We start from the raw sequence: 27,243 nt of genomic DNA on the forward strand, positions 1-27,243 counted from the left end.
CCAGCAAGGAGCTTCCTCCAGGACAAGACCTCCCACCCAGGAAGGACTTCTCTTCGGGGAAAGAAGCTGCTCCTGGCCCAGCGTCTCCATCCAGTGAAGACACAGCTACCTGTCAACAGTCCCCTCAAAGCCCAGCAGCCTCAACAAGCAAGGACTCTCCACCAGGCCAAGGATCCCCTCCAACTGCAGAACTCCCATCTTGCCAGGACCTTCCTGCTGGTCAAGAGTCCCCTCCTAGCCAGGACCCTCTGCTCAGTCAAGAGGCCCCTGTCATTCCAGAAGCATCTGCCTCCATCCAGACCCTTCCACCATCTCAGGAGTCACCTCCCAGCCAGGGCTCCCCCCCTGAGAAGGCCCTCACTGAGAAGACCATCAGCTCTGGGGAGCTACCAGCAGCAGCCGCCGCAGCTGGACCTCCAGCCCCGAGACCCAACTTTGTGATCCCGGAGGTCCGGCTAGATAGTGCCTATAGCCAGCAGAGTGGGGCCCACGGGGGCAGCTCTTGTGAGGATGAGGATGCAGAAGAGGGAGAGGAGGGGGAAGAAGGGGAGGAAGAGGAGGAGGAAGACACCAGCGACGACAACTACGGGGAGCGTAGTGAGGCCAAGCGCAGCAGCCTGATCGAGACGAGCCAAGGTGCGGAGGGCGGCCTCTCGCTGCGCGTGCAGAACTCGCTGCGGCGCCGGACGCACAGCGAGGGCAGCCTGCTGCAGGAGGCCCGCGGGCCCTGCTTCTCCTCTGATACCACCTTACACTGCTCTGATGGCGAGGGCACCACATCCACCTGGGTCATCCCTTCACCCCGCACTCTCAAGAAAGAACTGGGTCGTAATGGAGGTTCCATGCACCACCTTTCCCTCTTCTTCACTGGACACAGGAAGGTAAGAAGGGGAGTTGCGGTGGGGGTGGTTGGAGGGCAGGGGCATGAGGTGCAAAGGGCAGGACTAGTGGCCCTGGGAAGGGACCAGCGTCCTGTTCCACCCTTGCTCCTTGAGAAACTTCCCGGTGAACGTTCTGCCCATTTGATAGAAGATAAACCAAGGCCACAAGGTCCCAGGAAGGAGAACCCATGTGCTCAGATGTTGTATTTTCCCAGCTCCACCGTCCTATGGTCCCTGCTGCAGACAGAGGTGTGGGTTTAGCCCGGAACATTGGGCATTTGGACTTAAAAGATCAGAGCAAGCAGCTGAAAAACTAAAGCCTTGCAGGTCTGGGGAGATGCTCAGGGCAAAGCACTTGTCATGCAGTGTAAAGACCTGAGTTTGAATCCCCAGAACCCAAATAAAGCTAGGTGAGGTAATTCACCCCTGTAATCCCAGTGCTGCTAAGGCAAGATGGGAGGCGGAGATGTGAGCATCCCTGGAAACTCAGGTACCGGCACCAGCAGCAAACAATGAAAGAGACACTGACAAGACAAGGGTAGAAGTCAGGGTTATCCTGAAATCTCCACATATACACCCCCCCCCTTACACAAACACCCACACACACACGTGCGCACACACATGCAGCATGCAGGCGCGTGTGCATACACACACAAATAAGTATTACAACTTGGACTAGAAATCCATGAGCTAACCACAAAAACAGCGTACGGATGTTTGCTGTAAGCAATTCACATCAGCACATTAATCTGCCAGCAGCTCTGTGCCCTGGAGAGTATTTTGTGCCCATTTCACGGATGAGAAATCTGAGTCCCAGAGAGGTTGACCCAGATCACACAGTTTACAAGTGTACGAACCAGAATTAGAGTCTGTCTCCAGGACCAGAGCTCTTAAGGACTCTGCTGTTTGCCTCATGCAAATGTTTATAAACAAGCAGATCAATGTTTATGGGTTTTCTGCTTTGTGCCAGTCCTGTGCTCAGTGCCACAGAAGAGGCTGCAGGAGCCGTAGGGCTGGTCTCAGCTAGGGAGGGCAAAGGAAGGGCTCTCCGTGTGGGCTGGGGACTGAGCCTAACAGAACAAACCATGTCGTGGCCTTTAAGCCCACCAGCCAGCTTGAACCTAAGTTCTATCCTTACCTGTTGTGTGGCCTTCAGTGAGCCACTGGCTCCTCCGAAGCTTGCTTTCCTTCCCTTAAAAGCAGGGACACTCTGTGTCCCTGAGTGTGTGAGGGTGAACTGGATGAGCCTGGGGCCTGAGGACATGATTGACATCACATTTTGGAAGAGCCCTCAGGGAGCCTGGCTTCTGCTTCTTCACTTGAAGTGTATCTGCAATGCTAAACTGTTGTTATGACAACTGTAGGAGGCTAGGTGGGAACGAGGCTGATGCCCAGAGATCCAAAAGTTCAGGAGAGACTCCAGGGCCTGGGACCTTCTGTAAGACCTGGGGTCTCACAGCTCAGGAGTTCAAGATCGCGCCCTTCCCAGAAACTCCCCCAGACCAAGACTCGTTGCAAAAGCAAGAGGTTTATTAACCATTGCGCAATGGGGTCACCCCTGCCGGTCAGCAAAGAGTGGCACCCGGAGACAAAGGCCTTTAGGTTTTTAAAAGAAAAATTGCGGGAGATTTGAAGTTGCAGTCTTGGCAATTTAGGATTGGACAAGGAAGCTATAAAGTAAGATAATTGGTTAGTCTTAGGTGCTCAAGCTTGGCCAGTCCTGCCAAGTGTGGATGCAGCTGCAATTGAAGGTGGGGGTGGTTAGCTCATCCTTGAAGATTAGGGGCTACAGACTTTTGGCTGGAGGTCAAAAGCTACTCAGAAGAAGTCTAGGTTTGTTGCTAAGAAATGCTATCTCAAAGACAGGAGTTTTTCTTTTTGCTGAGTGAAGGTCATTGCTTGCTTGCCTTTTTTTCTATCTGTCCTCATAGATAGGGTCACATTTTTCCATTCTCTGGAAAGGTACTAAGAGGCTTTAGTTTAACCTGAACCTAAAACTCAAAACTATAGGCTTTAGAAGACATACAGGTTACAAAGTTAGTCCAACCCTTTCACTTCCAGAAGAGCTAGAAAAAGGATGCCCCTAGTAGTACCTGGAAGGTCAAATACATTTAGGATAAACTGAAGATAAGGCTAGAGCACAGGAACATGGCATATGTAATGCCACTCCTTAGCCAAGCCCAAGGCAGACATCATTAATGGATTCCAGCTTACTTTGCTCCCAAATTGGGAGATGACTTCCAAAGCCTTCACAACTCTGTAACCAGCACCAATACTACAGATCTGGCATTTTGATGCTTTCTGCAGGAAGGTGGTCAGGCCATAAGGACCATGAACTTTGGGCTTGGGCACCAGGACTAACCCCACCCTACCCAGGGCTTGGAGGGTGATTCTGTTTCTTATCTGTAAGTTCCCAGGAGATGGTATCACCTCATGACATCTCATCCTCAGCTCAGTTCTCTGGAATCAGAATTTCCAGGGCTAGTACCCAGACCCTGCATTTTAAATGAATGCTCCGGGGATTATGATGCTCTCCTGAGCTTGATTGCCACCATCGTAGGCCAGTCCTTGAGACAGCCTGGAACTTTGCTTCATCAAGATGAGATTTCAGGCTCGTAAAGGTTAGGCCTGGCTACTCTTCTCTAGAGGGCAGCTGAGGACCAAGGGCCCAGGCACCTACCTCAGGCCTCCCATTGAATCCCTCCCTCTTTGTTCTGTTTCCTCCACCATCCTTGCTCCAACACAAATATTTATATACAGAGAAGTCAACTCACATTCATGCATGCATTCCAACTTGCCCTCAGTTCAGGTGACCCCAGTTCCCAAGAACAGATGCCCCCACCTGGGAGTCCAGCACGTCTGCATCAGCCCCTCCTGCCCCCCCATCACTTCCTCCTTGTCACTTCCTTTCTCAGGCTTGAGTGACTGAGTTGCCAGGGCCCGCAGAAGCTGTTCCTAGCCTGTGGAGGCTGCTCTAGAACATGGAGCTCCCACTTTCCAGGCCCTGAGTAGTTTATCCCTGCCCCTGCCAGCCTCCACTTTCAGCCAGAAACCCGTCCAGGCCCAGGAGACATGAAGCCCAGACTAAACACACCCCTCACTAACAGAGGGCTAGCCCCTGCCTCCCCTGAGGCTGTTTCCTCACTGAGGTAGTTATGGTAATAATACTGCAGGGCGTTGCTGGGAGGTTCGAGTAGCTGGATGCAGGGACTTAAAGCAGAATCTGGCATTCAGCTCCTGGTGGGTCTTCCTCCATGAATGGTTCCCACACTGCTGAGACAGTGGAGACGGGGAGGACAGCAGGTACAAGCATGGCAACAGGTTTGCTCCCACGTTCAAAGCACTGCACTAGCCTTTCTGACCGTCATGACCCCACAGCATTGCTAATTCTTCTTCTGAGGTGGGATTTCATACTGTAGAGCTCACTATGTAACCCAAGCACGACCTTAAACTCATGATAACTCTCCTGCCTCAGCCTTTCAAGTGCAAGAATTACAGGCCTGAGCTACCACACCTGCTGCTGGCACTCAGCTTTGTGTCCTGAGCCACAGGGCGAGTCATGGGGCTCTGCCCCTGGACCCCACATGTCCCCTTCTGGTAGGAGGCTAACAGAAAAGAGGCAGTGTGCTCTCATGACTTGTACCCTCCTGGCTTGGGCCTGTCTCCCAAGGTGAAGGAGAGAGGGTGGAGTCATCAGCTGTGGAGACAGACAAGCAGACCCATTCCAGTTCTATCTCCTCCCCGACTCTGAAGCCTATGGCAAGTCCCTTCTTGGAGCACCGGTTCCCCTCGGTCAGATGGGACTAGGGAAGTTGTCCCTGGATATAGACAGCTCTAGGTCAGAGAATGTAAAAGCCCCAAGCATGTCCTGGTGATCTTGCGCAAGGCGGAGCTGCTGTGGTCCTAGGCTAGTCACGTGGGCTGCTGTGTGGCTCTGGGCACAGGCTACCAGCTACAGGTGGCAGTCACACTGCCGTCTCTGCCCATGCTGCCATTCTTCCCGTGTGTCTGAGCAGTGTCCACTGTGCACCCTGTCTTGGAACCTCACGCACCTCGAAGGCTGCCCACCTGGACTTAGTGCCTTCGCAGGTGTCCACTGAGGTGCAGAGGGGGGGAGCCGTGAGGCTCTCAGTGGATCATTCTATGCGCCTGGCCCCCATGTGGGGCCAAGCTGGCTTATGGTGCCCCTGCTGGAGGCCCAGCGCAGCGAATGCTGCAGTTGGCTTCAGGTACTGTCTTCCCGAGGAGTCTTGCTTGCTAGGTTAACTCTGAGCCCAGGAGCCATCACTGACTTAGATACTTTAGCCTTGTCTGGCCATTCTTTGACATCGAGGAAAACACAGGCGATGGCCCTCTCCTGGCTGTGCTTCCTTTTTCCTGCCCCCTTTCGGGGCTGTCGTGGTAGCTATGGCCAAAGTCACAGGTCAGACGAAAGGACTAAGATATCCTTTGTCCACAGGATGGGATAACATGTTCTGTTTTCAAAACCTTCAAGGCATTTCCTACGTTTAAGCTCCCCCTGTCTAAAATAAGTTTAGCGCATGGACCACTGTTGCCCCATGGTCACACAGGACCCAGCTTGGCCGGAGTCAGACCTAGCACCAAGAGGCGAAGTCAGCTGGGAGGCTGCTCATACGGGAGCCCTCAGACCCCGCTACCGGCTTTGAGCCAGACTTCAGTCTTTGCATCGTGCCATCTCAAAGAACCCAGGCAAGTTCTACTGCTCTGGGCCTCAGTTTCCTTAGCTGCCAGCTGAGAAAAATAGTAGCAAATGGTGAGGAATTGTGAGGATTAAATTAGATCATATATGTCTAGAGACTTTAGCACAGTGCCTGGTACACAGTGCTTGCAATGGCTGATGTGTATCAAACAGCGACCCCTTATCTCCACCCCTGTACCTTTGCTGACTCACAGCAGTCCCATAAGGTGGGTCCAGTTGTGACCCTTCATTTTACCAATGAAGGAAGCAGCCATGGCAAGCAGATGGAACACAGCTAAGGTCAATTAGCTAATATGTGATTGAGCTAGGATTCAAACCCAGGCTGTTTGGAAGCTACACTCTTAATCATGACTGTAATTATAGTGATAATGACAATAAGAATTATAGTTATTATTCTGAGAGACTGTGAGCTCTGGGTCCCAGAGGTGGCAGGGTGAGGCCGGGCAGGCCCTGGGGATCCCTGCCAGAGTTCATGGAGGGCCAGTGACTCTGGGCTCACTTCTGCCGCCTCTCAGCAGGGCAGGATTGTGGAGGAGGGGTAGGGGCAGGTGGAAGGAGCTGCCCCCTTTGCAAGCTGGCCCCTGGATGGCCTTGTTGCAGCTGGAAGAAGAGGATCTTGGAGGCCATGCCGGTACCTCCAAAGACCCAAGGCTGCGGCCGGTCAGTGGAGAGATTTCAGAAGCGCTAGGGTCCAGGAGGATCCTGCCTGTCTGTCTCAGTTTTTGGTCTTGCTAGTTGCAATCCCCTCCCGCCTTTTAGTGCCCAGGTTTCGTAGTTGGCCTGAAAGCTGAGACTCAGAATCAGAGCTTCTGGGCTTGGACTGGTCCCTACTGAAGATGGCCCCACCCCGCCTCCAGTAGTGGAAGGAAGAACCCATTTCCCAGCAGCACAGAGACTGGGGGTGGTGGCTGGCGGGAGTGGTCCCCAGGCCCATTGTGTGGGGCTGATAAAGTGCGGAAGCCAAGGTTAGAATGGGAGGAAACCCAGCTCTGTGGCCCTTTCCCACGGGTGGGGGCTCCAAGCACTGCTTAGCTAAGCTAGCACAGCTGCAGCCCATGTCTCTGGGGCGACAGCAGTGACATGAGGTCGCTGAACTGTTGAGGGCACCTCTGGGTGCCAAGACTGTCCATGGTTCGGGACCCAGACTCCATCCTGGTGAATCTTCTGCCTGATCCTAGACATCTGTCACCAAAACAACTGAACAAATTTCTTCCAGGTTGGTGGAAGCAGCACATATGCCCCAGGAAGCAGCACAACACGTGGGCGTGTACCCCTGGGCGCGCTTACACGCAAGCTTCCCAGCTCTGGTGTGGCAACCGATTCAGAAGCAGCCTTTCTTGAGTCCTGGCAACATTCAGCTTGTGCCATCTTGGCGCTTGAGTTCTGCGCCCTCTGGTGGACAGGCTCTGATTTACACAGGCAGATTCTGTCACTTTAAATGCTTAGTGTTCTTTTCGCAAGTGACAAAGATCCTCTGTTTACTTATAGGCTTTCTGGGAGAACTGATGGAACAGAAGCTAGATGAAGGGTATGGAGCAAGGAGGAGATAGAGGGTACAGGAGAGAGGGCCTGTCATGCAGGAGGTACAGCCCAGGCTGGCAAAGGCAGGTTGCTGGGGCTGTAGAGTCTGCAAGCTGCAGTGGGACACAGGGATGGAATTGGAGGCCCTGGATGCAGCAGAGAGGACTCCTGGATGCATTGTCCCAGGCTGTATCCCCTTCTCAGATGCATTCCTCTGACACACTGCCATATGACAACGACCATTCTGGCTGAGCCTTCCCGTGGGAAACTCGGAGCCAAGCAGAGGAGGGCCCAGAGCAGCCATTTGAGTGTGGTGATTGAGAGGGCACAGAGGGCATCCTAGGGACAGAGGCATCTGAGCTACTTGACCGAGGCCTCTCTGTCTTACTTTAAGCTGGATCTCAGAGGCAGGAAAGGCAGGAGGGTCACCAAGGATGAGGACCACAGGGCAAGGACTGTGCTGGGCTGGCCAGAGGGGGAGGCTTCTGGAAAAGACCCAGAACTGGAGAGCAGCTGCTGGTGTGGGCCGCCGGTGTTCACGGGAACCTTGTGCCAGGTCCTGTGATGGATACCTCGCTGTGTGATGGAGGTTGGCTGCTCAGCCAAGAGCACTAGGGAGCCCTGGAATGCTTTACAGCAATGGGGGAGGGTGCTCTCAGTTTCCTTAGACCCCGTGTCCTAAGCTGGCTATTAGGGTCTTGGTTGTGGAAATTGGGGGATAGAGGATCAGAAAGGGACAGTGAGCGGCCAGCTCATACAGCAGAAGGCTGTCTGGATCTGTGTTCACCTGCCAGGCAGGATGTCTGAGGCGAGGCAGCTGTCCCTCCGCTTCTCCCCAGCAAAGCAGGAAGAAGCTGACCGCTTGACCTGGGCTCTCTGCCAGGCATGGAGCACTGGGCTCACTGGGCTGCTTACTGGAGCCCTGCTGCTGGAGCCCTGGGTCCTGGGTCCTGGGTCCTGGGTCCTGGGTTTGGGTGGCAGCCCCTGGATACCCAGACAGCATCGTATCTATTTTCTCTGCAGATGAGCGGGACTGACCTCGGCGAGGATGATGAAGCCTCCCGGAAGAGAAAGAGCAAAAGCATGTAGGTTGGAAAGATCCTGGTTGTCATTCCCATGCCCAGGGAGTCTCCTGGAATCCCTCTCTCCTACCCCAGACTGGTCTGTCCTGGATGGGGAGAAGTAAGGGTTGCACCCCAGCCCCCCCCCACACCCCCAGACGGATACCAAGAAGCAGTGAGCTATTGAAGACCCAGGATAAATCATTAGCACCTCAAACGTTTATCTTCTCAGAGCAGGGCAGGAAACAAGTAACCCTGGTCCACCCTGGCCTCTGAGCCAAGCAGCGATGTAGAAAAGTCCTTGGCATAGGAAGAGCTGAACTGACAGTTCTCCGGAGTTCCTGAAAGCTAACCGCATGCATGGCCAGTAGGGGGCTCTGCTGGCTTAGCTACACTATACCGTGCTCTGCAAGCCTTTCTGGCCCCGCCAGCCCAGGCTCCCCACCCTTGTAAAGGTTTATTTCTGGTGCCAGAAATAAACAGTGGGTTGTAAGGGTTGGGGTGTGTGAGTCCCCAGAGACTAGAGGAGCAGAGTTACAGGGAGAAGCCTGTGGGCCATCACTCTCCCCAACCCCCCTCAACGGGAACACATTCCCCAGAGGGGGGCTGCCTTCCTCCACAGTTCAGTAGCACCCACAGACAAGAAGGAATTGCAGCTGTCAGAAGAGGACAGGTGTCTCCCCAGGCAGGATGCCTTTAGTGACCCTCTTCCCTGGCCCAGCCCTTGGCTGAAGCCCCCTGGTCTATGAGCCCATTTTCGTCAGCTTCCATGCCTTCCCCTGTTTTTAGCAACAGTGGGCTTCTCTCAGTCTGCAGCCAGAGACGGTGAAAGGCACAAACACCAGTCCTCTGTACAGACACTCCCCGTCTAGCTGCAGTTTGTGCGGACGGGAGTGGAAGGAGATAGCTGTACAATGCCAGGGCTGCTGCCGGTGGCATTAGGTGGTGGTGGAAGGTGGGTGCCCTACAGCCACACCCTGTAGCTGCCTTTAAAAGCAGGCATGGTCTTCTGAACGTCTGGAATTCACATTCCTCAAAGCTTAGACAGGACTCTGAGCATCTGAAATGAACACAATAGCCAGTGTTCATTGCGCTGGGTCCTATAGGCATTAGGCAAGTGATCCAACTTAAGCTTCACCATTAGTCTTTCTTTGCATGTCCCTTTTATGTGCCATTCCTCTTTTTGTAAAAAGGAAATGGACTTATCAAGAGCTTAGTGACTTGTCCAAACCCTGTAGCAAGGGAATGGGTGCCAGGAGGGAGGCCAGCCTGCTTTGGGATTCTCCTCCTTTCTCAGAGAGCTGCTGGTCATGTCACCGCGGCTGAGACCCATCTCTGGCCAGCTGTTCCTGCACGCCAGGACAGGTGTGCCTGCAGCTGTTTCGGTCCCAGCACCTTTGTGCCAGGTACTGTGCACAGGTCGCCTTATCTCCCCCAGCCCCTCAGTCCCGAACACCCCCAGCAGGTGGCAGGAGTGCCATCCTTGCCAGATGAGCAGGGGCTAGACACAGCAGACTAGGGGAGCTTGGGCTTGACCCCAAGGCTGCCGCTCTCCAGAGCTGAGCTGCCAGCCTCTGCCGGGTTCAGCGCCACACATGATTCCAGGGGCATTCAGGCTTGAAGAAGTGCCACAAACTATCTAAAAAGTTCAGTTATTTAAGTTTCTTGGCTTTGCGATTTTGGTAATGAAGTCTCTATGTGAATCTTTGATTTCAGTAAGCATTTCACATGTCAGAATTACAGATACCCAAAGTCAACATGAAGAAGGATTATTGAATCACACAACTAAAGTAAACTGACGGTTGACACCACCACCCTGGAGTTTATAGTATTTACACTTTGTTATTCAAGCTCAGAACTCCTGAGGCTTTGGGACCTCTTGTATGTTAATGGGTGGCCCTGGTCTGACACCACTGAGAAGCTTGCAGGAGCTGACTGGGGGGCCACAGACCAGGGGTGTGAAGTAGAACAAGGGGCCTTTAACCCTTTTTTTGACCAGCAGCTTCCTGAAGGCTGAAATCTGCCTCTGGGAGGAGCAGCCTGGCTAAAAATGGTTTTTGGCTAAAAATAGCCAGTCCTGCCACCCTGGTGGGCAGAACCTCCTTCCCTCCCTCTTTCCTGCCCAGCAGTTTGCTGGCTTGCCCCCCTCGTTGCCACAGTAACAAGGGAGGTAGGTTACAAATAACTGGGCCTGGCTCTCTGCCTGGGGGCTGGCCCCAGGGGTTGTCCCCTGTGAACACATGCCCCTTTCACGCAGCCTCTCAGGGTTGGCCGGCAGGGCTGTTTTTCTCTGTCCCCCCCTCTGTTCCCTCCCATTTCCTGGCTCCGCCTGTCTGAGACCCAGCCCGGCTTGCGCCTGGAGTCCAGTCGTCCCAGCCAGGATTCCAGAGACAGAGAGTGTGCGAGCTCTGCCGTCTGCACTTTTGCCTGAAGCCTAGGGCCCCGGTGGGAGGCAGGAGCCAGAGGGTGCACAGTTCACATCATCCCGAGTCTCAAGGTGGGGACTCTTCAGAGATGCTCCGAGGCATGTACCTCACACGCAATGGGAACCTACAGAGGCGGCACACCATGAAGGAGTAGGTGCCCCTCGCTCCAGCCCATGGCCTCTGGCACCCCACGTTTGCTGGGGTTGTGTGGGCCAAGCTGATAAACCCCTCTTCTCTGCTTCTGCCTCCCTCCCCCAGAGCCAAGGACATGAAGAATAAGCTGGCTATCTTCAGGCGACGAAATGAATCTCCGGGGGCCCAGCCAGCCAGCAAGACAGACAAGACAACCAAGTCCTTCAAGTAGGTATACCCTCTGCCATCCTGGGACTCCGCTGATCACTGACTCCTGAAGAGTCGGCCAGGGCCCTGGGGCTGGGAGAGGGGCCTTGTCCACTGGATCCGACTGTAAGACTGTTGTTTCGGGGAGCCTGGTGCCCAGCAAGGAACTCCTTCCAGAAGCCGCTGTTCTGGAGAGAAGGCCGGGCAGGGGTGGTGGGAGCTGGAAGTGGAGTTAGCTGCCCAGCCCAAGGTCCTTATGCATTCTTACCCTCACCCTTCAGGCCTACCTCGGAGGAAGCCCTCAAGTGGAGCGAGTCCCTGGAAAAGCTGCTGCTTCACAAATGTGAGTAGGGGCCAGCAACGCTATCTCCTCTTTTCCTTCTCCCCACCCCACCCGTCTTCCCATAACTCTGCCTAGAGGGTGTCCACCAGAGTGCCTCCGGTGTCTCCTGGTTCCAGCCAGGTGTCGCTGGGTCCTGTTAGAGAACTGTGGGGCACACTAGGGCCCTTAGTTTGGCTCTGGGCTTGCTCCTGCCAGGCCCTCCCTGCCTGTGGGAGTTGGCCCTGCCTGCCAGAGGCCATTGGGACCTGTGTGCTCAGATCAGATTCTCAGAATAAGGACAAACATTTCCATGTCCTGAGGGCTCACACTGGGCCAAGTGTGCCTGCCACCTCTAGGGGCAGGAACCCTCTAGATCCTTCCACAGGGCTCCAGGGGTTGGGATGATAATCCTTATTTTACAGAGGGGGACACTGAGGCATACGCAGGGGGCCAACCAGGCACTCACAGGGACACAGGGAAGACCACAGCCCAGTCCTCCATTGCTCTCTGGGAGGGGTGCTCTTGCTAAGTTGCCAGCATGTCATCTCTCTGGGCTCTTGGAGAGGGTGTCCTGTAGGGTGCTGAGGGCAGGCAAGGCTGACTGTGCTCCAATCCCGGCCCGTTCTTCCCCTCACAGATGGTTTAGAAGTGTTCCAGGCCTTCCTTCGCACCGAGTTTAGTGAGGAGAACCTGGAGTTCTGGCTGGCTTGTGAGGACTTCAAGAAGGTCAAATCACAGTCTAAGATGGCAGCCAAAGCCAAGAAGATCTTTGCTGAATTCATTGCAATCCAGGCTTGCAAAGAGGTGAGACCCCTGGCCCAGGCACTTTTCCATTGCTAGGAGACAGCCAGTAGCTCAGGAAGGGAAGAGGCCGCCCGAGCAGCTCCTAATATCTAGTCTTTCAGGTGAACCAGCGAACACAATCCTGGCCCATAACAAAAATGGCCTGACTAGGCACTGCTGTGTGCCTGGCTGGCATAGGCTGAGCTCTTTATGTATGAGGTCCCGTGTTTAATTTCACAATGACCTCTCAAACAACTCCAGATATCCTCACTTTGAACATCTGGGCTTGGGCAATAGCTCAGCTGGGATCAAGCCCTTGCTTTGCAAGGAAGCATAAAGGCCTGAGTTGGATACCCAGAATCGGTGTAACGGACAAGGCAGTGTTTGTGGTGTATTCTTGTAATCCCTCTGGAGAGGCAGACAGGAAGACTCCCGTGGGCTCAGGGGCCAGTCAGTCTAGCTTAAGCGGTGAGCCCCAGATCAACGACAGAGCCTGTCTTCAGAGGTTAAGGTGGATGGCACCTGAGCAAACGATGGCGAGGGTTGTCTTCTGGCCTCCACATGCAAGCGTGACAGGCTCACACAGAGCCACACGCAAAATGAAGAGGGTCTCAGAGAGCCTGACCAGCAAAGCTTATTCCCACTGAGTGTGCTCTGAGGAAAGCACCTTCTAGCCTGTATGTAGAAACCGAGGGAGGGACGATGTCCCTGAGTGGCTATCTCATGGCCGCCAGCCTGTGGACATCGCCAGCCTGACCCTAGGAGTGCATTTTCAGGAGTCATAAATCCTGCCTCCCAACAGCACTTGGCTAAACCAGGTCCCATGGTCCCTTGTAATATCATGTGGTACGGAAGGGGCTGGAGTGTCCCCACTGTTTCCCAGGTCCTTGGCCTCCAGACAGGCCTCCAGCCCTGACCTAGTCCTTGTGTGACTCTGCAGGTAAACCTGGACTCGTACACACGAGAACACACCAAGGAAAACCTTCAGAGCATCACCCGAGGCTGCTTTGACCTAGCACAAAAACGTATCTTTGGGCTCATGGAAAAGGACTCTTATCCTCGCTTCCTTCGCTCTGACCTCTACCTTGACCTCATTAACCAGAAGAAGATGAGCCCTCCGCTCTAGGGACCACCGGTATCCAGCTCAGCGTTCACACCAAGCGGAGCGGGCTCTCTGCCCACCCGCCTCCCTCCCCTGTGACGGAGGGGGCAAGTGAGCCCCCAGAGGCTGTGTCTCCAGACAGACAGATGGACATTTGGATTTGAGGCCTGGACTGAGAGAGACCCAGGCTACTACAGGAGTAGAAGGACCAGCGGCATCAGGTCCTCAATGCCCTGGTACGAGGGGACCAAGGGCCCTTGGCAGGTCAGGGTCCCTGGAGAAACCAGATTGGAGCTGTGGCTCCCTGCTTTGGAGATTTGCGCGGAGACTTCCTGCTGACCAAGTTCCTTAAAGAACTGGCTGGGGTGAGGGTGACAGGAGGCCCAGGCCTGGGCTCTGGGGCCATCCTGGGGGCTGTTGGGACCCACAGCTCAGCCCCTCCCCCATTGAGTTTTATTTATTTAAACAGTAGTTGGATGCCTGGCACATGAACTGTAATAGGAAACCCTTGTCCTGTCAGTTTTCCTAACTTACAAGTGCAATATCTTAACCAATGCCTTGTGAAGGCCACCTGTGGGGGTGGCCACCATCCTACAGTTTCAGGGCATTTGCTGCTCCCAGGAACTAGTGGCGGCAGCTGGACCTTTTAGACTGACCAGGCCTTGGGGGGATGCTGTGGAAATCTGGCACCCCCTGGGAGGGCATCCCCCAGGACATCTGGGAAAGCATAGTGCCCTCTGCCCACACAGAAACACGTGCTGGTGCAAATAAAAGGCCTGTGTTATTCTCCTTCTTGGTCTTTGTGTGTTCCTGCTCTCTAGGAACAGAGGGTGGCTGGGCCGGGAGGCCTGGAAGGCACACTGTCACCCCAGTGGATACTTCTTTCTTGCTACTAGCTGCCGGCCACCCAGGGGCCACAGACACTGCTGTACTGGGGAGGGATGCGCATCTTCCCTTGTTTTTCAGAAGAGGACAGTGAAGCAAGTCATGTGACTTAGGTAAGGTTGGAGGCAGTGAGTAGCAGAGATGGAGTCTAGCTGAAGCCTGATTGGCCACACAGCTTGTGCTCTTGGCCAAGGGGTGGCTGCTCAGTGGGGTGGCTAGCTGCCTGTATGACCTTGTGTCAGTTCCTCTGTTTCACCTTGCCACACCCTGCACTTGTAATGGACCGGTCAGGTGCCCTGGGATGGATGGAAGAGAGGTGAATGGAACCAGAGTTTCAGGCAGGGTGGCCAAGGCTTCCCTGACGGAAGGGAGAGCTGAAGAGGTAACAGGAAGTAGGACTCAAGAGTTCCTCTGAAGCCTGGCCCATCTCTCTTCTTTGTGTCTTCATTTCCCCTCCTGTGTAGCAAAAGATACAAATGTAGGAAAATCCTGATACAAAGGAATACTCCAAGGAAGGCCTTGGATCTCTAGAGGGAGCAGAGGAGGGCCCGGGACCCAGAGCCAAGCTGATACCCAGGCAGGCCCTGATGCTCACACATACAACGTCACGGTCCAGGGAGAGATTTAGCTCTTCTGGAAAACTCAGATGAATTTTCAAATCGAGCTAGTGTGTGAGAATCTAGATGTAATCCACTAGATAAGCATTTCTCAGCCTGTGGGTCGCCATCCCTCTGGTGGGTCAAAGACCCTTTCACAGGGGTTGCCTGAGACCATTGGAAAACCGATATTTACATTACAGTTCACAATGCTAGCAAAATTACAGTTAGAAAGCAGCAATGAAATAACTCTGTGATTAGGGGTCACTGCAACCTGAGGAACTGTCAAAAGGTTGCAGCATTCGTAAGGCTGAAAACCACTGCCCTAGATCTTTTTTTCTTGCCTGGAGTCCTGGGCACAGGTCTGTCCAGGATACAGGGGTCTGTGGTCCTCTCAATGCAGACCTGGGGCTTCTCGTGGTAAGAGTAGGTGAGCTGATCGCCTGGCTTCTGGCTCCCTGCAAATGCTACAGTGTGGTCCTATCTTGGAAACTGCCTGGACAGTAGGCTAGTTTCCCCCTTTGTCAATCAAGCTCTGGCAAGCACTGTCAGAGTCAGGTATGGTGTTCTGTCTCCAAAGGCTGCATGGGTAACAGAGTGATGCAGTCCTCTGTTTGAACCCTTTCATTGCTACTGACTTGCTCTGTGACGCTGGCCTATCACTAAGCAGCTCTGAGCCTTAAGATAGGGAAGATGCCATGGACTTGGCTTTGGGAGGATGGCCCAGTGAGTCAGTACATATAACGTACTGGCCCTGGACCAGGCATGGAGCAGGGACTCCTCCATATATGTTGGAGGCTGTTTTGCTCTTCCAGGAGTGTGCTGGGTCTTTTTTCCGCAGGCCTGGGTACCCAGCAGTAGGCCTGGCCAGTGAGCCTGATTGGCTCTGTAAACAGTAAAAGACTTTTCTACCTTGGAGCCTCATTAAGTGGAACATTTGAGAAATGGAGCTATGTCTCTAGTTTCTCAGGCTTCTTCCAGGCCCGAGTTGGAGACTGGACACCTGAGTTTAGGGAGGACTGCAAAGCCACTTCTTGTTTCTCCAAATGATTCAAAGCAGGGCTAGATCAGAACCTGGGACCCTGCCGCCCCGCCTGACTGGGCATCCCATGCTTAGAAAAGTGCCTGGCTACCCCCCAGAGACTTACTGTCCTTTTTCTTGGGGTTCCAGGGATGTAGCCATGAGCCAGACCCTCCACCTTCCAAACCCCAAGTTGCCATGGAAACCAAAGTCCAGGAGAACAAAGTCAGGCAGATGGAATTCCCATTTCGGAAGGTCCCCATTGCCTGCTTTCCATGACTCACGAACGCCCTGATTCCTTTGGCTGCAGAGTGCCTTTGGCTGTGTGGAGCAGCTGGAGGCCAGCCTGGAAAGGTGCTGGGTTCTCCTGTCCTGGCCTCACCTGGACTCCAGGAGGGGTGTGTGTGTGTGTTCAGGCACACCTCCTACCCTGGTAGGCCTTCGTCCTCACCTGGATAGGGTTGTTTAAGGACCATTCCTTGTCTAGCAGTTTAGGCTTAGCAGTGTGGGTCCCCTGGTGGGAAGGCCTTTTCTGCACGCCCTCTCAGCCGGCCAGAAGACTGAGGCAAGCCAAGGCTGTAGCTCAGTGAGGGTTTGGGAGTCAGCCTCAGGTTTACTCTCTAGCTCTACTGCGTTCTGTGAACCTGTGAACCAGGCTCTTTGCCTCTGCCTCTGGTTGTGTTGTATGCCGCCATGCCATTCAAGAGTTGTGACTCAAAGCGAGGCTGTGCATATGGTCACGAGGAGTAGTGTCCCTGCATGGGTATGTGTCCCTTAAACATAAGCTGCTTATTGGCAAATTAGTATTTGGGATCACAAGTGAGTGACCCAGGCCTGGGCTCTAACTAGACCTGAGGGAATGGGGAGTTTTTCTTCTCAGGTCCCTGATCCTTGTGTAGCTAGCTGGAAGACATGACCAGCATGCTCCCAGGAGTAAGTCACAGACAACCTGTGCCTGCATGGCTACCCAGCCCTAGCAGCTGGGGTCAGCTGGAAGGGTGAGTGGGGAGGGCACAACGGTTGCACTCTACTGGGGGTCTACGCCAGCTCAGTTGGGCTCCATGTGGGCGAGTCAAAGCCTCCTCTCAGACTGGTATGTAAGCAACTTCTTTTCCTGTGTGATTCTGGCTTGGGACATTCAGGGTCCCTAGCCTCTCCACTCTGTAAGAAACCAGCTGGTCCAAGCTTCCATCCAGTCTTGAGTCCTTTCCTGGGTTTCTGCATGCATTCCTTCCCTGACAGGGACTTCATTATTTCCTGAGGGAGTGCAGGAGGGCCTGGGAGCTTTTTGATGGCTCTCAGCTTCTATGTTTCTGACATCAGGATCCTGAACCAGGCCATTGGTAGCCTGTGAGGGACTCTGGTTCTAAGACTTTCTGTCCCCTATCCACATCCAGATCTCAGGCTCCGAACCCCCAGCCCCAGCCCTGTTCCTCCTGTACAGTTCTGGACCCTTGCTTAAGCCACAGGCCCCGGAACACAACTTGTTTGCCGTTGTGTTGCTCGCAGTTAGCAACATCTGTAGAACATCTGGCTTTGCCCGTCCTCTCCCTGGTTGAGCTAAGCAGGAGGAAGAGCGCACACCTCCTGCCACAGTCATGCCCTGGCGTGAGGAAATTCATTCCTTAGGAAAAGCTGCAAGGCTGTTTCAGGCCAGCTCAAAGAGGATATAGCCAGTAAGGGGTGGTGGGCCAGGTTGCAGCTGAGAAGAGTAGTTCTCTCTACAAGAGGCACACACTGAACATGGTGCGATCCATGCCCTGGCTCCACCCACTCTCATAGCACCCCAAGTCAGGAGCTAAGGATTACTTTTATCACACAAAAGGGAAAGTGAAGGTTCTGGCGAACATAGGTGGGCATGTTGCCGCAGTCCTCAGTCTCCAAACCCTACCTCACATGGGGAGGGGGGCGCAGAAGAGACCCTGGTCTGCAGCCTTCTGGGAGACACAGAGAAGATGGAGAGGTGAACAGGGCCATAGAGGCACGAGGCCTCCAAGTGAGCGTCCAGTGCTTGTGTTTCTTCCCACATCCTCCCGGGCCAGCAGCTGGTTCCATCCAGAGTTCAGGCCAATCCAGGCCAGGACCTTTGGAGGCTGGTGGACCTGGATTGAGCCATGTTCATGTACTTCTGTACTGTACCTCTGATGAGTCCCCCCATGTCTCTATGGCTCTGCTCCCTCATTTATGAAGAGAGGTAAGAGGTCTCTGAACATAAGAGCAGGTGCAGACTGGCCACCTGCCTTCCGTCCCGGATGCTCTCAGTTGACCCCACTCAGGGCCTTTTCACCACAGTTTCCCTGCCTGGATGCGCCTCCCCCTGCTCCTTAGTGTGGTACAGTTAACATGGATGGAAGGTTAACTTCCTGACTTTTCTGCTCAGTGAAGAGCCACCATTGTAGTCGATGCTGCAAGGTGTCACAGAGCCAGACTCAGAGTTAGGCCCTGGCCACTCACCCACTTGATTGTCTACACTTGAACAAGTTGCTTCCCTTTCTGGCCTCAGTTTACCCTTTAGTATGTGGGGATGGCACTGACCCTACATCAAAAGGCAGCCGTGACACTAACTTAAGAGCCCACACAGGGGAAAAAAAGTATTTTACAGCTGTTGCAGTGGCTCACACCTGTAATACCAGCACTTGGGAGGCAGAGGCAGGTAGAACTCAGTGAGTTCGAGGCCAGCCTGGTCTATGAAGTAAGTGCAGGACAGCCAGGGCTACACAGAGAAACCGTCAAAAAGAGAAAAAAAAAGTGCACACAGGGAAAGTGCTGGCAAGTGTCTATAAACTCATGTAATCTCATAATCTCTAGTTTCTCAGTAGGAAAAAGCATCACAGAAACCTAGCATGGTGTGCACATGGCACTTAGAAAGTGGAGGCAGGGAGGGTCCGAGTTCAAGGTTGGCCTCAGCTATATAACAATTTCAGGGCTAGACTGGACAACCTTTTCAAAACCAACCAAGCAAAACCAACTCTAAACCTCAAACCAAACAAAACCTGAGGCACAGAGTCCGCCTTGCCTTTGGAGACAGGTAAGAGGAGTCAGATGTGACGGCTCAGGACCCAAGCTCTTGAGTTCACAGCTGTATCCCATCCCTCAAACCCTGCTTTGGAAGCTTGCTTTAGCTGCTACCTCCCCAGGAAGCCTTCCCTCATGATAATGTTGACTACAAAAGGCCTTGCTGTCGGCACAGAGTGCCTGGCGCCTCCTTCCTCACCTGTCATAGGTTATAACTGCCTGTCCCTATGGGTTCACTTTCTCCCTTTCAACAGTGAAATCCTTGGGGGACCGAGTCCCCATCTGTTTCACTCCTCACTGCACCCCAGTTGGCACGTGACCAGTGCTTAGTGGTGTCTATTTAATGGCTGGGCCCACGGCTCAGGATGTTGGTTGAGAACGGGCTTAAGCTAGGAAGCCACCGTGGGTGGCAGCTTGTCTTGCAAGTGTAAGAACCCGAGTTTAGAACTCATGGAATAAGTCGAGTGTAGTGGTGTGTGCTGGCCATCCCAGCACTGGAGAGGCTGAGGAGGCAGATCCCCAGGGCTTGCTGGCCAGTCCCAGATCAGTGAGTGACTCTCTCGAAGGGGACCAGCATGTAGGGAGTGACGCCTGATGTGGACCACTGCCTCCACTTGGTCACACTCACATGAACTTCCACCCCTCTGCAAACTAAGCCTGAGCTCTGCTGTGAGTCACAGATGCACAAAACAAAGAGGAGACTCTTACACAGAAAGCAAACAGAGATGCCCGTAGCCCAGGGATGGCGTGGCGTTTCCATGAGTGGCAGCGCGCCCAAGTGCCTTCTACTTGTTGCTTAGCATCTTAAAAATGTAGCTTCCACCCCGCATCCAAACTGTCTGCTAGAGCACTAGCCATCATGAAGAGGTGAGGGGGCTAAGGAAGATGGGCAAAAGGCCACAGCCAGTTATTTCTTAGAAGGTGTCCCAGATTGTCACATGACACTCCTGACCTAAGTCACATGACCGCACTGAGTTACAAGAAAGGCTGGAAATGTGGACTCCATCTAGATAACAATGTGGCCAGTTTGATTGTTTGTTTTAAAGCAGAGGTTTATTTACTCTGGGACTCTGAGATAACCTTAGGGTAGAACAGATACTGAGTGACAAGCAGCTGCCTGTCACTCACCGATGGCAATCACCTGTTCTCTTCAGTCTGTGAAAGACAAGTGGACAGTCACCAATTGGCCACCAATACAGCAGTGTTGGTACAATACAATCAGCTGCAGCCAGCTGATCCTAACGAAGGGTGGGCTGGCTTCTCACCACTGGACACAGACCTGCTGCTGTGAGCCAGCCCTCCAGCTGAAGACCCAGCATCTCTCTTCGTGGGAAAGTTCCTGCTGCAATGAAAGCAGTTTTATTTGAAATTTTGAGGTTCTGAAATAATTACATACCATAGGAAATGACAAAAATAGTACAGAGAAGTCACATGTACCTGTCACCTAGTATCCCCCGATAACTACATCTGACATGATTATAGACCAGTATCAAAAATGGAAACTGACATTGTATAGTATGTGTGTAGGGTTTGATGTCAGTTTGTCACAAGTGTAGATTTGTGTAATCGCTACCACAATGAAGAGACAATGACACAATGACAAAACAATTCTGTCACCACAAAGTGCTCCCTCCATGCCTTTTATAGCCACACACATCCCTACCATCTTACTCCCAACCACTAATTTGTGCTCTGTCTGTATAATTTTGTCATTTCAAGGTTACATAAATGGAATCATACAGTGTGTGACATCTGAGGTCCTTTCTTTTTTATTCAACGTAATATCTTTGACTTGCATCCAAGCAGTTGCATGTATCAATTAATTAGGTCTTTATTGCTGACTAGTAGCGCACAGTGTGGATGCACCGTTTGCTCGTCACCTTTTGAAGGACACTTTGACTGTAGTTAGTGTTTGGCTCTGCCATTTAAAGCCACTACGAGAAGTCACGTGGAGTCCTGTGTGGTGGTCACTTCCCATTTCTCTGGGAAGATGACCAGAAATGCAATTTCTGGTCCTGTGGTCAGTGCAGGCTTAGATTCTCAAAGACTCACAAACTGTTTTCCAGAACAGCAGCCCTATACCGCGTGAGCTCATTTCTCTGCTCTTGGCAACAGGTGACATTGCCCTGGATCTTAGTGGTGTCTTTGCTCTTCTGGCAGATGTGTAGCAATATGGCATTAGTCTCGATTCGCATTTCCCTGCGACAAGCCAGCTCTGCTCTGCATTGCTTCATAAACTCACATGCCACCTTCACTGGCGAGATGCCTTTTGCCCATTTTCTAATTAGATTGTTTGCTTTGGGGCTGTTGAGTTTTGACTGTGCTTTATGGTCTCAATCTTATTTTTAAAAGGCAGAGTACAAAATAATGGCCTTCATATGGCATAGTCATATGTGTCACTGCATTTTGTCCATGCTCCATCCCCCTTCTCTTGTATCCCTTTCTGTAAGAGTATATTGCAGATTATATCACTGGCAAATAATTTCAGTTTGTAGCTTGCTGGGTCATTCTCTTAACCCTGCCTTTTGCAAATGCTGTTAATTTTGATGGGGCCCAATTTATCACTTAAAAAAATGGATTATGATCCTGGTGTTATATCTAAGAACTTTTCTCTGAGATGCACAGATCCAATTTTTTCTCTAATGTTTTTTTACATGTTTTATTGTTTAAAATTTATTATTTTTTACTTATGTGTGTGTGTGTGTGAATTTGTATGTGCATATGTGCAAATTCGTGCAGGTGGCAAATTCATGCAAAGGACATTGGATCCTCTGGAGCTGGGGTTATAGGTGGTTGTAGCCAAGGTGTAGATGCTGGAAACCAAACTCTGGTCCTCTGGAAGAGCAGCAAGGCTCTTAGCCCCCGAGTCATCTTTCCAGCTCCCTAAAAGCTTCATAGTTTTGTATTGAAATCTACCATCCATTTTGAGCTAACCCTTGGATGCTATCTAGTAAATTGACCTTATTTTTTAATGCAATCTCTCTAGCACTGCTGCTTGGAAAGACTCCATCCCGTTGAGTTGCTTAAGGAAACAAACCCAGCAATATGGGGATGTCCACTTACAACAAACAACTAAACAAATTTTGGGTGAGAGTTTTTGCTTTTGTTTTAGTATTTTCAGAGTTGTACTGTTATAGGCACTGTTATAGTCAACTTTAGAACAGTTTCATCATTTCCAAAAAATGCCTTCCTACCCATTAGGAGCCATTTCCTTCTGAGTATACCCCCTAATCTGTTCTGTCTCTGCCATATGCCTACACTGGACATTTCATGTGGATGGAATCACCCCATCTGCGGCCTCCTCCACATACCCTGATGGTTTAAGGCTCAGTGTGTTGTGACATGTCAGCACTGAGTTTCTTTTACTTGTCTAATAATCTCTCCTTGCCTATAATCCCACTTTACACACCACATTGTACTTCTCTGTTCCTCCGTGAATACCTGAGCTATCTGTATTTTTAAACGCTTTGGCAGTTGAGAACAATACCATGATAAATATTCACGTGCAACTGTTTTGCGTGGTCGTGGGTTTCAGCTCTCTTGAGGGCATGCTTAGCTGTGGATGACTGAGTGAACTCTATTTAATCTCCAGAGGCACTGTCAAACATTAACGGCTTCTGTTCCCACCCTCAGCATATGGGTTTTCGGTTTCTTCCCATCTTCACCTATACTTGTTCTATTGTCCCTCTTGCCACTGCCATCCTTGGGAGTGTGTAGCAGGTTACCGGCTTTTGTACCCTGGCAAGAATTCATGGCTCCACTCTATTGGTCTACTTTTGAGCTCTCTGTTCTATGGATCTGGGTTTCCCTCCTTCTGCTACACCACGCGGCCTTGACTGATCGACTACACTGTGCCTGGGGATAAGGCACAGTGATTCTTTTCTGTGTTTAGGGTGTGGAATATGTGTGTATGTGTTCTTGTGCGTAGGTTCTCATGTGAACGAGTACATACGGAGGTCACAGGGGTGTTGGCCTCAACCTTAGTTTTTGAGACAGAAATTTTCACTAAGCTTAGAGCTCACTAACTGCTTTGACTAGACTGACTGGCCAGCAAGTCCCAGCGATCCTCCTGTCTCCTCCACCCAAACACTGTTATTACAGGCCCATGGTGCTATGCCTAGTTTTTAATGTGAGTGCTGACAATAAACTCAAGTCCCTAAGCTTGTGTAGCATTTATTTATTTATGTATTAGTGTACTTATGTATGTATGTATGTATGTATTTATTTATTTAGTTAGTTATTATTTTGAGACCAGGTCTTATGTAGCCCAGTTTAATTTAGGACTCACCATGTAGCTGGGCACTCCCACTTAGCAATTATCAGTCAAGAAAATGCCCCACAGACATGTCCTGAGGCCCAGTCTGATCAAGATGATCTCCTAGTCTAGGCTCCCACAGATAACTCTGGGCCACGTCAAGTCCACAGCTACAGCTACTAGGATATACCCCACCCCAAGGGAAAACCTACAAAAATATGGGGGTTCATGGCTCCAAATAATTAGAGTCCATGATCATCCCAGTCAGAAGCATGGCAGCAGGCAGGCAGGCATCGGGGAGCAAGAGCTGAGAGTTTACATATCCTGGCTCACAGGCACAAAGCAGAGAGAGTCAGCTGGGAATGGCATGGGCTTTTGAAAATCCCTCCCCACATGGCACACCTTTCCCAGTACTCCTGATCCTTCCCAAACAGTTCCACCCACTCAAATATATGAGCCTCTGGGGACCATTCTCATTCAGATCACCACAGGACGTATGGGAGTGTTGCTTGCATGTTTGTCTGTGCATCATGTGTATGCCCGGTGCAAACGGAAGCCAGGAGAGCGTGTTGAATCCCCTGGAACTGGAGTTACAGATGGTTGTGGACCATCATGTAGGTGCTGGGAATCAAACCCGGGTCTTCTGTAAGGGCAACAAGTGTTCTTAACCACTGAGCGATCTCTCCAGCTTCTCTGAATGCTTTTTACATCAGCCGATACAGTCATATGATTTTTCTTCTTCAGCCTCTGTGACTATTTCCACTGATGGAGTCTCCTATCGAAACAACCCTACATCCTTAGAATAAACTTCATTTGTTAATGGAATATACTCTGAGGGTTTTTTTTTTTTTTCTTATACTGCTGCCTTTGGTATTCCAATGTCACAAGTGGGCTTTAACCTCTTCTGAGGCCTGGAATGCATGCTGTGGACCTCCTTCATCCCCTCAGCCTTCAGCTTTTACATCAAGAATTGAGAATACTCCCTGGGAAGGAGTGTGAGGGAAGGCCCTGGAAGAAAAGGTACCCATGGGCGATGCCTACAAGTCCAGAGCAGGCTTGGTGTTGAGGGCCCTCTAAAAGGTGCCTGAGCTTCCTGTCCCCCCATTCCCTCCTGCTGTAGGTGGGCCCTGAGGCAGCTAGCCCCACCCCTCATCCCATGCCTTCTGTCATCCTGTCTTTTGAGATGCCTTTTTTCCCTAGCTGTATCATCCTGTTTTTACAGGCCCTTCCTCCCAAGCCTTGGTAAGCTGAGCTAGCTTACCTCTGCACTCTGAACTCCACCAGACTCTGGAATAAAGTGCCACCAGGCTTTATTCCTCAGAAACCAGAGCCAACTTTGGATTTTCCATTGAGCATTTGTGATGTGCTTTCAGGCTCCCAGGTCAGGCCGACCTGGAAGCTGGCCAAGCTAGGCTTCACCAGAGTGGCGGACAGGAAGAGCACAGGCACCTCTTGACCTCAGAAGCCAGATAAGATGCTGAACCCAAACACTCCTGGGCTATTTTTAGCTTACTGGTTCCCAGCAGGGAAAGCCTGGCCTGTTTAGGGTCTGGGGGAGGGGAGAACAATGAGCCTTTGAGCCCTAGCTGGGTCTAGTGAAGCCTGAGAGGACAGCAGCAATTGTGAGAGCAGGGATAGGGCAGGACATGCTGGGCAGAGGCCCCCAGTTCCTGCCCACAGGAAGAGCCTCTACCCTGGCTTCTGCAGGCTTCCTACAGAGCCAGGTGCTGGAGACTGAGTGATACAAAAAGGCTCGGCTGCAGCAGCAGCAGCCGCCCTACCACCGCTCCCAGAGTCCTATCCGGGGTCTGTGCTAGGCCCACAAATCTTCGTGTGTCTATCAACCTGGCACAAATGCAGACACTGAGGCCTGGGAGCAGAGAGAGCAGAGAGATCTGCAACATGCTCTACACAGAAAGCTGAGTCAGGATTTGAACCCAGGCTTTCCTTACTGTTCTGAACACCCTAGAGCCTTCCCTCTCAGGCTTCCCTGGGTCCCCGTGGACCACAGTATCTCCATGATTGTTTGGACTCCATGAGTGACCTCAGACAAGTTTCTTGCTTTTCCTTTGGTCACAGTTTACTGTCCTGTGAAAGGCAGGGTTTCCTGGTGAGATTACGTGTAACTACAGGTGAGGTGGGTTGCTGCTCCCCAGCTGGAGCACGGCAATGATGGAGGAGCACTTGCCTGTTATCTCCTTTCGCCTGCCTCTTTCACTGAGCAGGATTGCAGCAGCAACGCCCTCACCTGCTGCTAGGTGCTCAGAGGAGGCTCCCAGCTCTTTAACTCACCAGCCAAGGCTCTCAACAGCACTGGCAATTTTAGCACAAGGAGGACCGTGGGGCACTGAGACAGGAGAGGGGGGAGCACCCAGAGCTTTCCTCAAGTCCAGATTCTCTTCCTTAGCTGCTTAGAGATGGTCTGTGCTTAGAAGCAGCTGGCAAGTCCCTCAGAGTGAGCATGGGGTGTCAGTGGTCTTGTGCTTAAGGTTGGGGCGCACTTCACTGGCTCACAAACCTCAGGAAACTCACCCAAATGAAGCCCATACTAAGGCCTTTGGAGTGCTGTGGGATGTGGGGTGCCTCCAGCGCAAGCCCAGGGCAGAGGACAGCTGTTGGCACTGTGAGCAAGAGGGGCTACAGGATGGACATTCAAGAGCACAGAAGCTGGGGTGCAGGGGAAATCCTGCCAGGCCTGTGGGCAGGGACTGTAGCCATCATACTGCCATAGGACAGCAATGACAGAAAGAATTAGTGACACTAGCCAGTTCTCATGGAAAAAGATATCCACTCTGTCCTGAAGAGTCAAGCATCAAGTGAAGGCTTCCTGTAGGAGATGCCAACTAAGGAGGTCTTGAAGGGCAAGTCACAGATTGCCAGCGGAGGGGGATGGCATTTCCAGAATCCTTGTGAGGGCAAAAGCCTGGTGTTTCTGCAGATTTCAGGTGACATTCTACTGAGTGTCCCCTGGCAGGGTGCCGGACACTGAGGAAGCTCTCCCTGCGGGTCGCAGCAGGTCACAGCAGGTCGCAGCAGGCATGTGGAGTGGGGCTGGGGTGGTGACGGTGTGTGTACATGTAGGGGCTGGCCACAATAAGAGGGGATTGGAACATCCAATAGAAGACCAGCGACTTCACTCCTATGAGAGGAGCCTGGAGGCTCTGAGAGGAAGGGCCAGGAGACATGCAGGGAGGGAGGCCAAGGAGCTAGGCTTTGGTGAGTTCTCAGGGCTGAGGGCAGGGTTTGACATGTGACTGTGGACTGGACCACAGCGCCAAGGGTGCCAGTGAGAGGGTAGGGGAAGTTGCCACAGTCCCAGTGGTCTGATGCCCAGAGGTCTGATGCCACGTGGCACTGGGCTCACGGCCTCCTCTTCATGGAAGCATTGGACAGTGACTTTCCAAGAACCACTGTTTATCTCTCTTAGCTTCTGCTGGGATCCAGAGAAGCCCGACCTTTGGATCAGTCAAGCCAAAGCTACTCGTGGCTACCCAGGGCAGCTGGGGACAGGAACAGGACACACATTGATCAAGTGCCTCTCTTGTGCCAGGCCCCTGTGCCAGATACTCCACGTGTTTACTCAATACCCTCTACCCATCCCGGGGGGGGGCAGTTGAAACGCTCATTTTACAGAGGAGGGAGTTAAAGCTCTGGGTGGGAGGAGGGCTGAGGGGTCCTCAAATCTGGATTTCTCTCTCTTTCTCTCTCTTCCTTCCAAAGCCCAGCACACAAGCCGGTCTGGCGGTCTCCAGCTGAGCTGCATCAGTTTTCAAGAGGTTGGAGGTGAATCTCTGGAAGGACAATGAAGATCATGGAAAGCAGGTGTCTGGCCTGCCAGCTGCCCGGGAAAGATGGAGAAATGGCAAGGAGATAAGGCCCGTGCCTGCTGTGCTCAGCAGCATCACTTCCTACCTTCTCTTCACCGTGTTCCCAGCCACATGGCAGAGAGTCTATGCTCCTCAATGCAGCCACACCACTATAAACCTGCAGACGGCCCCATCTTTTTTGACTCCATCTTGAAATAAAGAAACTCCTTTCTTGGCTCTAGGCTTGGGTCCTGGTGGCTGCCACGGGTCTGCCTTCCTTTGTCTTCCTCAACTTCCTCCCAGGCTCTCTTCTCCTTCAACCAAGCAGAGTAATGGCACGTTCCTGATGGAGCAGGGGAGAGGGAACCAGTCCATGTTCATAGAGGCCTCCAGAGGCAGCTCTGGGTGCCTTTGGTGTCTCTGCTGTCACAGCTTTTCTCGCTGCCTGCCTCTTTGGCCTCTTTGAAGGCCAGTCCAACCACGGGAGGAGAAGGTGGGACACTGGAGTCC

General features: G+C 52.3%; 1 protein-coding gene across 1 annotated transcript in view; it reads left to right on the plus strand.

Annotated features, from left to right (window-relative positions):
• Rgs3 (regulator of G protein signaling 3) overlaps positions 1-13,938 on the plus strand; it is a 114,466-nt gene extending 100,528 nt beyond the window's left edge. Inside the window, 6 exon segments of the mRNA XM_055611546.1 lie at positions 1-881; positions 8,146-8,207; positions 10,868-10,969; positions 11,230-11,291; positions 11,908-12,074; positions 12,994-13,938. The exon segment at positions 1-881 is cut by the window's left edge and continues 9 nt beyond it. Of these exon segments, the coding sequence (XP_055467521.1) occupies positions 1-881; positions 8,146-8,207; positions 10,868-10,969; positions 11,230-11,291; positions 11,908-12,074; positions 12,994-13,179 (1,460 nt within the window). The 3' untranslated portion in view covers positions 13,180-13,938.
• The last annotated feature ends 13,305 nt before the right edge of the window (positions 13,939-27,243 follow it).

This window comes from Psammomys obesus, unplaced genomic scaffold (genome assembly GCF_907164565.1).
Source record: "Psammomys obesus unplaced genomic scaffold, mPsaObe1.curated_primary_1811, whole genome shotgun sequence".
NCBI classification, from domain to species: Eukaryota; Metazoa; Chordata; class Mammalia; order Rodentia; family Muridae; genus Psammomys; species Psammomys obesus.